At 47.0% G+C, this 11,302-nt stretch overlaps 1 protein-coding gene across 1 annotated transcript; it reads left to right on the top strand.

The window, feature by feature from the left end:
- The first annotated feature begins 715 nt into the window (after positions 1 to 715).
- On the top strand, positions 716 to 1,657 carry OR1I1 (olfactory receptor family 1 subfamily I member 1). Its single transcript, XM_070414032.1, has one exon. The coding sequence runs from the start codon at positions 716 to 718 to the stop codon at positions 1,655 to 1,657; it is 942 nt and encodes a 313-aa protein (XP_070270133.1).
- The last annotated feature ends 9,645 nt before the right edge of the window (positions 1,658 to 11,302 follow it).

The raw sequence follows: 11,302 nt of genomic DNA on the forward strand, positions 1-11,302 counted from the left end.
ACCTAAATGAAAGAACTACAAGAAGAAGAAAGAAAGGGAGGGAGGGAGAGAGGGAGAGGAAAATGTGGTTTTATGAAACACAAGTTGAATGCTTTGGAAAGCTTTGATAAAAAGGCATCATTAAAAACAATTGCTGCCTGGCCAGTGTGGCTCAGTGGTTGAGCACTGACCCATGAACCAAGAGGTTACAGGTTTGATTCCTTGTCATGGCACATGCCCAGGTTTCAGGCTCAATCCCCAGTAGGGGGCATGCAGGAGGCAGCTGATAGATGGTTCTCTCTCATCCATGTCTCTGTTTCTCTATCCTTCTCCCTTCCTCTCACTCTAAAATCAATAAACATTTTTTTAATTCTAAAAAAAATAAAACTGTGCTAGTTTAGGTTTGGTTCCACTTCGTTTTGTTTTTACAAATCTTTGCTCTTCTGAAGAGACACAGAGATGTTTATGAAAAATATGCAAGTTGTCTTTAAACCACTCAGGTCTTTGAGATTCAGACTGTTTCAGGCATGGGTGGTTTAATTTGGGGAAACAGAAATCCACTGAAGGTAGCAGAACAAAGAGATTTGCTGTAAGGATCCCATGGACTTTCACAGATTCCTACAGATCTCAATGGAGAACTGGGACTAGGCCTGCATCTCTGACTCCCAGCTTATGTTGCTTCCCTCTCCCACCCTCCCACCCACCCCTTTTTTTTTCCGGTAGAGAAAGACTGCTCATGGAACCAGAAAATCAAACAGTCATCTCAGAATTCCTTCTCCTGGGACTCTCAGAAAAGCCAGAGTATCGTACCCTCCTGTTTGGGCTGTTCCTCTCCATGTACCTGATCACTGTCTTTGGGAACCTGCTCATCGTCCTGGCCATCATCTCAGACTCCCACCTCCACACGCCCATGTACTTCTTCCTCTCCAACCTGTCCCTCGTCGATGCCTTCTTCTCATCTACCACTGTCCCCAAGATGCTGGCAAACCTCTGGTCCCAGAGCCGAGCCATCCCTTTCGCCGGCTGCCTTGTCCAGATGTATGCCTTCCACCTGTTCGGGACCATGGACAGCTTCCTCCTGGCAACGATGGCCATTGACCGGTTTGTGGCCATTGTCTACCCTCTGCGCTACTTGGTCATCATGAGCCCCCGTGTCTGTGGGCTGCTGGTCGGTGGGCCGTGGCTGGTCACCAACCTCCAGTCACTCGTGCACACCTGCCTCATGGCTCAGCTGACCTTCTGCGCAGGCTCTGAAATCCCCCACTTCTTCTGTGACCTCATACCCCTGCTGAAGCTCTCCTGCTCCAACACCCACACCAATGAGCTGGTGATCTTTGCTTTTGGCATTCTCATGGGCATCAGCCCGCTCTCATGCATTCTCCTCTCTTACACCTGCATCTTCCGGGTGATCTTCAAGATCCCTTCTGCTCAGGGCAAATGGAAGGCCTTCTCCACTTGTGGCTCCCACCTCACCGTGGTGTCACTGTTCTATGGCACCGTCTTCGCCGTGTACTTGCATCCCGCATCTCTCACCTCCTCCCAGAAGGACAAGGCAGCTGCCCTGATGTGCGGGGTGGTCATCCCCATGCTGAACCCATTTATCTACAGTCTAAGGAACAAGGACATAAAGGCAGCCCTGAGGAAGTTCCTCAGCAGAACAACCTCCTCTCAGTCCTAGGGCAGAACAGGTATTGAGCACCTACTGTGTTCCAGGACCACAGTAGGGTGCTGGGGAGAATGAGATGCACTCAAGGTGTTCAGATCTAGTGGGGGATAGAGACATGTAAATAAATCATTACAATATGACAAATGCATCACAAAGAGATGAATAAAAAGCTACAGGAACCCAAAGGGAGAGGTATGCATTTTCCCTGGTTTTATCTTCCCCGTGAAGATCACAGTATCAGAGGACTTCCAATTAGCCCTCTCTGGGGTATCAGCCTTATAAGATTGCTATATGGATAATAATAGTCAAACAAAAGATTGGCTACTCTCATTTTAATATTGATAAAGCCAGCTACCTAGCCTTGCTTCCTTAGTGACTTGGGGAAAGACTTTGATAGTATCTGATTAGGTTATCTCTCTTGTAAGTGGTTTCAGCAGCCACCAGGTATCACTGAGGGCCTTGTGGCCATGACTTTGGGTGGGGATTGTTGTCATCAACAGTCCTTCAATGCATGCCTTCCCAGCCGCACACTGGATCCGAGGAGACCATGACATGGGCTCAGGGGATTGTGATTCAATGGGCTGACACTGGACTTTAGAATCTGCCTTCTGCCAAAACCGGTTTGGCTCAGTGGATAGAGCGTCGGCCTGCGGACTGAAAGGTCCCGGGTTTGATTCCGGTCAAGGGCACGTACCTGGGTTGCGGACACATCCCCAGTGGGAGATGTGCAGGAGGCAGCTGATCGATGTTTCTCTCTCATCGATGTTTCTAACTCTCTATCCCTCTCCCTTCCTCTCTGTAAAAAATCAATAAAAAATATTAAAAATAAAAATAAAAAAAATAAAAAAATAGAATCTGCCTTCTTGCCCCAGCTGGTTTGACTCAATGGATAGAGCATCAGCTTATGGACTGAAGGGCCCCAGGTTCAATTTCAGTCAAGGGCACATGCCCAGGCTCGATCCCCAATAGGGGGCGTGCAGGAGGCAGCCGATCAATGATTCTCTCTCATCATTGATGTTTTTATCTATCTCTCCCTCTCCCTTCCTCTCTGAAATCAATAAATATATTTTTTAAAAGAATCTGCCTTCTTCATAAACTCTCCAGGCGGCTGATGTGGGGAGTCCATGGGCCACAGTTTGAGGACACAGGCCCTGGGTGAGCTCCAGAATCCATGTGTTTCCTATGATGTCCTTTAACTGACTCCAAACCCAGTATAATTCTACAGGCATGATCAGCAACAAGCAGACGGGGTGGCCTGGGATGCCGGAGAGTTCAGGTTATGAATTGTGTTCTCAAAAAAAAAACTGTGTCAAAGTCTAAGTTCCAGGACCTCAGAATTTGATCATGGGTTCTGATCCAGTATGACTACTGGTGTCCTCAAAGAAGGGAGAATTTGGCCTGGCAGGCATGGCTCAGTGGTTGAGCACTGACCTATAAACCAGGAGGTCATGGTTCGATTTCCAGTCAGAGTACAAGCCCGGGTTGTGGGCTCGATCCCCAATGCAGGAGGCAACTATTCAATGATTCTCTCTCATCATTGATGTTTCTATCTATCTCTCCCTCTTCCTTCCTCTCTGAAATTAATAAAAATAGATTTTTTAAAAGAAGGAATAATATTGACCCACACAGGGAGAACACCATGTGAAGATGAAGGGAGAGATCGGGTGATGCTTCTACAAGTCAAGAAATGACAATTGCAAGCAGACCCCAGAAGCCCGGGGAGAGGCATAGAGCAGATTCTCCCTCAGAGCCCCCAGAAGGATCCAACCCTGCCCACTTTGATCTCAGATTTCTGGCCTCCAGACCGTGACAGAATAAATTTCTCTGTGTAAGTCACCCAGTTTATGGCACTTGGTTACTCGGCCCTGGCAAATGCATACAGTTAGTTTAGGGAGGGCTGGCACCATGCAAAAACCATGCCCAGACACACCCTCTCAAGTTCATGACCTACCAAGTGTTCTGGTTATGGGAGTCTGGGCTGCAACTGGATAAAACAATAAGGGATTTAAATGCGCCAATTCACTTCCTGGATCTTAGTGTTACGACAATGACACCAACAGCTGAGATGTATTATGTACCTGGCATGGGGCTAAGCCTTTTATATGCATCATCTCATCAAACTTTCAACAGCAACACTTACAAGGTAGGTAATGTAACTCCTTATTGTACAGATGGCAAAACCAAGGCTTAAAAAGGGAAGCTGCTAGATCAACAAAACCAAGAGCTGGTTCTTTGAAAGGATAAACAAGATTGATGAACCTCTAGCCAGGCTCACTAAGAAACAAAGAGAAAGGACCCAAATAAACAAAATCAGAAACGAAAGAGGAGAAATAACAGCAGACCCCACAGAAATACAAAAGATTGTTAAAAAAAAAAAAAAATACCATGAAAAAGGGAAGCTGCTAATAAGTGGTAGCCAAGGTTCATACAGAGGATCCACCTCAGAGTCCCAGGTCTTAATGACACACAATATTGTCTAGAATTCAGCACCTAGACCAGGGGCTACAAACTAAGGCTCTGAGAGCTTGTTTTGGCACAGCCTTTGAGCTGAGAATGGTTTCTACATGTTTAAATGGTTGGGGAAATTTTAAAAAGAAGACTATCCTGTGACAGATCAAAATTATATAAAAGTCTAATGCTAGCACCCATAAGACAGCCAAGCCCATTTGTTTATATATTATCTATGATTGCTTGCAAGGTACAAGGCAGAGTGGAGTAGTCTTTTTTTCTTTTTTTGTTAATCCTCACCCAAGAACAATTTTCCATTGATTTTTTTAAGAGAGTGGAAGGGAGGAGGGGAGATAGAGAGAGAGAGAGAAGCATCTATGTGAGACACACACATGTCCGGGCGCTAATGGAGCCTGCAACGGAAGTACGTGTCCTGGACAGGAGTGACGCTCTATCCACTGAGCCAAACCAGCTGGGGCCAGAGTTGAGTAGTTTTGACAGAGACCCTACGGCAGTGGTTCTCAACCTTGGCTGCACATTAGAATCACCTGGGAATCTTTTTAAAATCCTGATTTCTGAGCCTCATCCTCCAGAAATTCTGTTTCTTTGTTATGGGGTGGGGCCACAACATTAGTAACAAAGAAACAGAATTTCCGGAGGATGGGGCCCAGAAATCAGGATTTTAAAAAGATTCCCAGGTGATTCTAATGTGCAGCCAAGGTTGAGAACCACTGCCCTATGGCATGCAAAGTCTAAAATATTTGCTATCTGGCCCTTTATTGAGTTTGCTGACCCGTTTTCTGTAGGAAAAGCCTGGTACTCATGTAGGTCACGAATCAGAAGGAACAGCATCATGGGAGCTCGCTAGAAATTAAGACTCAGACGCTATCGCAGACCACTCGCTGAATCATATTTTTTAATTGATTTTAGAGAGACAAAGGGAAAGAGAAAGACAGGGAGAGAAAGAGAAACGTCGATGTGAGAGAGAAACATCACATCGATCGGGTTGCACACCCTGCCAGGACCGGTGATCCAAACCCTTGGTGTATGGGACCATGCTCCGACCAACTGAGCCACACACGCACACAGGTCGGGGCGGAATCATAATTTTAGCAACAACCTCAGGGGTTTTGTATGAACCTTCAAGTTTGAGGACCACAGGGATAGATGCGAGTGAGAAGGGGGCTGTAGAGATTTGGGACCCAAATAGGCCCTCAGTTCAGAGATATGGGAAACCCAAATCTGGGGGGGTGATTTTTTTCTCAGCCCCTGCCTTGGTCTGGGAGCCGATAGTGACACCAAATGCTTAAGAATGGCAGCTACAGCCCTAACCAGTTTGGCTCAGTGGATAGAGCGTCAGCCTGCGGACTCAAGGGTCCCAGGTTCGATTCCGGTCAAGGGCATGTACCTTGGTTGCGGGCACATCCCCAGTAGGGAGTGTGCAGGAGGCAGCTGATCAATGTTTCTCTCTCATTGATGTTTCTATCTCTCTATCCCTCTCCCTTCCTCTCTGTTAAAAAAAAATCAATAAAATATCTTTTTTTTTAAAAGAATTGCAGCTACATACCCTAGCCGGTTTAGCTCAGTGGATAGAATGTTGGCCTGTGGACTGAAGGGTCCCAGGTTTGATTCCAGCTAGGAGCACATGCCCAGGTTGCAGGCTCAGTCCCCAGTACAGGGTGTGCAGGAGGCAGCCAATCAATGATTCTCTCTTATCAGTGATGTTTCCATCTCTCTCTCCCTCTCCTTTCCTCTCTGAGATCAATAAATATATTTTTTTAATTATTTTTTTTAATTGCAGCTACAGTTTGATAAAGTGGCCACCAGGTGGCGATAGTATCATTTTATAAGATGGATCCAAAGCTCCTTTCAGAAACATCCTAGCTGTGAACTGGCCCAGCTCCACACACCTCAAGTGTAATCCGCCCTTGAAAAGGAACAGCATATGCGAAGTTCCCGTGGTGGGACGAAGCCTCACTTGCACAGAGAAACATCCCACAATGAGAGGGGACTGGGGTGTGCAGGGGGCTGTGGCAGGTGGCAGGGATCAGCCCTCACCACCCGACTGGCCCACAGGGTAGAGGCGACCATGATAGAGTTAAGCAGGGATGTGCTGGAGGGCCTGTGCTATAGAACCAACCCGCTAGTGAGCCATGGATCCGAAGTCAGAAAACTTCTTCTGTAAAGGGCCAGAGAATAAATATCATCAGCGTCATGGGTCACAATGACTCAGCTCTGCTGCTTGGAGTGGAAGCCACCATAGAAAATACACCAGGGAATGGGCATGGCTGAGCACCATGAAACCTTATAGACACTGAATCTTGAATATCATATCATTTTACATGTAATGAAATATTGTCCTTTTTTTACTGTTCATTGGAAAAAAATGTATTGAAGTCATCAAAAGGATTCAGAAAGCTTCACAACTAATATCTACCTTCTGTGTGCTCTTCTCTCCCAAAATGTGGTGATAAAATATGACATGTGACTTTTTTTTAAGAAAGTAAAAAGTACTGCAGAAATACATCTTCTGAAGGTGGTGCCACAGGCCCTTTGCATATACTGCTCCCACTTCCTCGCATCCTCCCAGAGTTAATGCCATGCAAACCCCACTTCCCTGAGGAAGACTCTCCTCTCCCCCTCCCGGCCCCAGCAACATCATGTACCTGATATATTCACTATCCTCTCATTCTCCTCACCACACCAGTGATTTTATATTCATTTGTGTGATTCTTTATTTTTATTGATTTCAGAGAGGAAGAGAGAGAGAGAGAGAGAGAGAGAGCAACATCGTGATAAGAGAGAATCATTGATCCACTGCCTCCTGCACGCCCCCCACTGGGGATCAAGCCTCAAACCCAGGCATGTGCCCTGACCAGGAATCGAACCATGACCTCTGGTTCATAGGTTGACGCTCAACCACTGAGCCACGCAGGCCAGTTTTGTGATTCTTTGGTGAATGTCTATTTCACCCACTTGACTGAGAACTGGGGGCTGAGACCATGTTCTGTTTACCTTGCCCAGCTCCATACCCTCACACTTAGTACAGTGGCCACTCAAAATATATTTGTTGAGTGAATGAAAGAATGAATAAGGAGGCAGCATAATAAAAAGACTGTATGATGCCAGATGAGGTGACTGAGGTAGGCTGGGTTGGAACAGAGATGCCAAGGTTAAGTTGCTGCGGTATGTGATGTAAATTCTTCCTCCACTCCCCAACTTTCAATAAAGTTTGTCACCTTGGTGACATCAAGGAAAGAAGCAGGAACAGCAAACACACAGTAGAACTATTTAATTCAGCAGTAACCATGAGAAAATAATCATCTAGGGGTTCTCCAAAATCTCAGTGATGGGTTGGAAGGGGTTGAGCCCATTTACATAAATCTGAAGGATCAGAGTGATGCTGGCCGTTGCTAGAGTACAATAATACTTCTTTCTCTCCAAATGGGATTTTGTTGGGTGATTCAAAGCAATTTTTGGAGATTCAAACACTACAGCTCAGAGAGGGCAACTGACTCTCACAAGGCCACACCCTGGATTTGGGAGGGGATTCCAGTCCAGTTTAGAGTGACCCCCAAAACCTGAACTCTCCTCTCTCCATCATGACACTGCTGGCCTCCCAGGTGGGTGACTTGGCTAAAGTCACACTGCAGCTTGGAACAGCTCAAGTCCTGCCCCATGGGGGGTCCTGGGGGGCAAAAGATAGATCAGCTGGTGGAAGTGGCTACAAAGCTGCTGCTGGCAACGCATGAAGAAGGACTCAGTAAGATTTGTACCCAAAGTCCTGGAGGGGGAGCTCTTACTCCCAGTGTATACATCACAGGGATTTGAGGAGTCACTACCATTTCTGTGAACCTGCACAGTGGGAGATCCCCAAGACCATCCTCACTAGAAGGACTCACAGAACTCAGCAAAGTTGTTATACTCATAGTTTATTACAGGGAAAGAATATGGATTAAAATCAGTAAAGATAAAAGGCACATGGGATGGGGTCCGGGAGAGACCAGGTACAAGCTTCGGTTGTCCTTCCTGTAGAGTTGTGAGGACAGTGCTTAACTCTCCCGGCAATGATATGTGCGATGCACTGCCAACCAGGGAAGCTTACCTGAGTCTTGTGTCCAGGCTTCTCATTGGGGGTTGGCCACTGTATCCGGTCCCTAGAGCTGCCATAACAAAACACCCCAGACTGGGTGGCTTAAACAATAGAAATTTATTTTCTCATTTTTGAAGGCGGAGAGTCTGCAGACCTCAAGGCGTCAGTAGGGTTGGTTCCTTCTGAGTCCTCTCTCCTTGACCTAATGAGGAAACGGAGACCCAGAGATAAAGATTCAAGTGCAAGTCGTTTACTTGGGAAGTGATCCAGGAAATGGTGGAAGGGAGGTGGAGAAGTGAGACTGGGAAGGGAATGAAGTTGGTAGAGTACATTGATATGCAAGTTTCCACTGTGGGCAGCTGGAGCTCAATCCAATAGGGACTTCTGGGGGTCAGTGTGTAACATATACCTCAGTCATCCCACGTGAGGAGTGAGGGAGCTGGATTACTTATCCACCAAATCCCATTGTCTGCCACAGAGGTGCAAAGCTCTGCTCAAACCTGGCCACCCCCCTCTACCTGCATTTCTCCTTTCCAAAATTCCGCATATATATTGGGGGCTGAATTATCCATCAGTCACCATAAGTACAGCACATCAGGTCTACAGCCAGTGAGAACATTTGGGGGAAAGAAATCACACACACACACACACACACACACACACACACACACACACGGGCTCCAAAATCGAAATAGCAACTACCAAAATCCAGATGAGTAATAGTACAAATATCACAAAGTGTGAAGTTTAGCATTTATAATGATTTCATTATATAGTTTGTAGATCATTTGTTCTCACTTATCAAGGATTCTTTATTGCTGAGGAAGAACCACAGCCAACTGTGAGTTATATGAGCTACATAGCCAAATAAATGCAACAGAAAAAGTACAGAAAACCTCCCAAAAGGTTTACCAAGAAAAATAATAAATATTGATATGGCTGCTTTTTAATTATTTGATGTGATATGGGTGGTGTCAAGGGCTGCTCTCATCCCCACATTGGCTTCCAGCTCCTCTGAGGTCCTAGGGTACCCCAAGAGAACCCTAGTCCTACACCCCCTGCCTTAGACTTGTAAATAGGTGCTGTGTTTATCCCCAACCACTCTCCCCACTATCAGCAGCTACCTCAAAGACATCTGGGCAGGGATCTGATGAGGTGCACCCCATCCCTCTTCAGCCTGATTCCTCCCAAACACACACATCCAAGGAAAATACACAGAGCTAAGAGACTTGTGAGACACCAACATATACACAATGGGTCTCCCAGAAAGAAAGAGGAGAAAGGGGCAGAAAGAATAGTTGAAGAAATAATAGCCAAAAACTTCCCAACATTGATGAAAGATATGAATCTACACATCCAAGAAGCTCAAAGATCACTAAGTAGAATAAACACATAGATCTACATTGAGACACCATAAGCAAACACACTTTCTCTGTCCAGGCCTTCTAGCCACCCATCTTGTCCAAAACTTCATCACCTGGCACCTGATCTCCTACCTGAACATTCAGCAGTGAAATAGACAGATAAGCATCTGGTGGAGTTTCAGTCTAAACAAGGACGTAGATAAACTAGAACAAACTACTGGTGCTATTAAGTTTAAGTTGAAGCAAATGAAATACAGTGATGTAATCATAACTGGGTGGTGGTAGGTTGTCAGGGAGGGCCTCCCAAGGAGGTGCCATTGAAACTAAAGGATGCAAAAGAGACAGCTTCAGAAGAACCAAGATTTTGCCCGGCCAGCTTGGCTCAGCAGTTGAGCATCAACCTATGAACTAGGAGGTCATGGTTCGAGTCCCAGTCATGGCACATGCCCAGGTTGTGGGCTCAATCCCCAGTGGGGGGGCAAGTAGGAGACAGCTGATCAATTAATCAATTATTCTCTCTCATCATTGATATTTCTCTCTCTCTCTCTCTCTCTCTCTCTCTCTCTCTCTCTCTCTCCCTTCTTCTCTGAAATCAATGAAAATGCATTTTTTTAAAAAAGAGCCACCAAGGTTTCTGAGGCAGAGGAAACTGCAAGTACAAAGGGCCTGAGGCAGGAATCGTTTGTGAAGGAGTCCCAGAGAAGAGGCTGAGGAGAGTGCTGGGGACAACAAAGGAGATGAAGGCAGAAGTTTTGTTGGATCTGGATTTTTTTCTAGGTGGGTGAGCAGTCATAAGAAGACTGTTCAGCAGGGGTGTGCCATGATCTGATTTCAGCTTTTTAAGTCCACTCTGGGTGCTGTGTGGAGAATAGAATGTAGGAATGAGGGGTTAACTTTTCCAAAACCACTCCAATAATCTCTCACCCCACATCCTCTTGCACAAGGTCACCTTGACACATCACCCACTGAGAGATGGCGTCTATGTCCCTTCCCCTTGAATCTGGTGCCAGAAGTGGCACAATGTGATACTCGAGGGTGGGTGGGCCAGGAAAGGTAATACAGTGACGGCCTTGTTCACTTTTGGAGCCCTGGATGGCTGTGTAAGGAGCCTGCACACCTCCTGGGAGGAGAGGCCCCTGTAGGTGCCCGGGTCCACAGCTGGTATCAGTTGCAAGACCTGTGAGTGAACATGCCTCCAGATGATTGCCTCAAAGTCTGTCCGCTCTGCCAGCCCTAACTCCTGACCCACCACGTCTGTGAGCATCATACAATGACTGTTTTTATGCCACTGAGTTTGGGGATTGTTTGTTAAACAGCAGTAGGAGCTGGAATTGGGGAGGAGACAGAATTGGGTGGAGGAGGGAAGCACTGCGGCATCCAGGAGACCACGGAAGAGCTTGCAACAGGTTAGAGCAGTATATGGGGGGAGTAGAAAGGACACGTGCAGGATGCGTTTTGGAGATAAAACCAAGAGAATTAGCGATCACCAAGGGAGAGGGGAAAGAGGGAGGACTGGGGCCCCGGGATAGAGATCGGAGTTGGAGCCCAGGGAGGTAGCCCAGAGCCCCCCTTCCTTCCCCTCCCGCCGGGGCGACTACAACTCCCAGCATCGCCCGCTCAGGCCGCGGGAAGGGAAAAAAAAAAAAGTTTGGGCCAAGCATTCCCGGAATGCGCTTCCTGCTGGCGCTGGGCGGGAGGCGGGCGGGGCGCGACGGCCCGGGCGGGGCGGGCGGGCGGGGGGCAGCGCGGCCG

The sequence above is a fragment of the Myotis yumanensis genome, unplaced genomic scaffold (genome assembly GCF_028538775.1).
Source record: "Myotis yumanensis isolate MYYU_CA2020_CCGP unplaced genomic scaffold, mMyoYum1.0.hap1 SCAF_5, whole genome shotgun sequence".
Classification (NCBI taxonomy): domain Eukaryota; kingdom Metazoa; phylum Chordata; class Mammalia; order Chiroptera; family Vespertilionidae; genus Myotis; species Myotis yumanensis.

Coding starts and splice junctions, on each gene's coding strand:
- OR1I1 (XM_070414032.1), top strand. CDS start 716: ATGGAACCAGAAAATCAAACAGTCATCTCAGAATTCCTTCTCCTGGGA.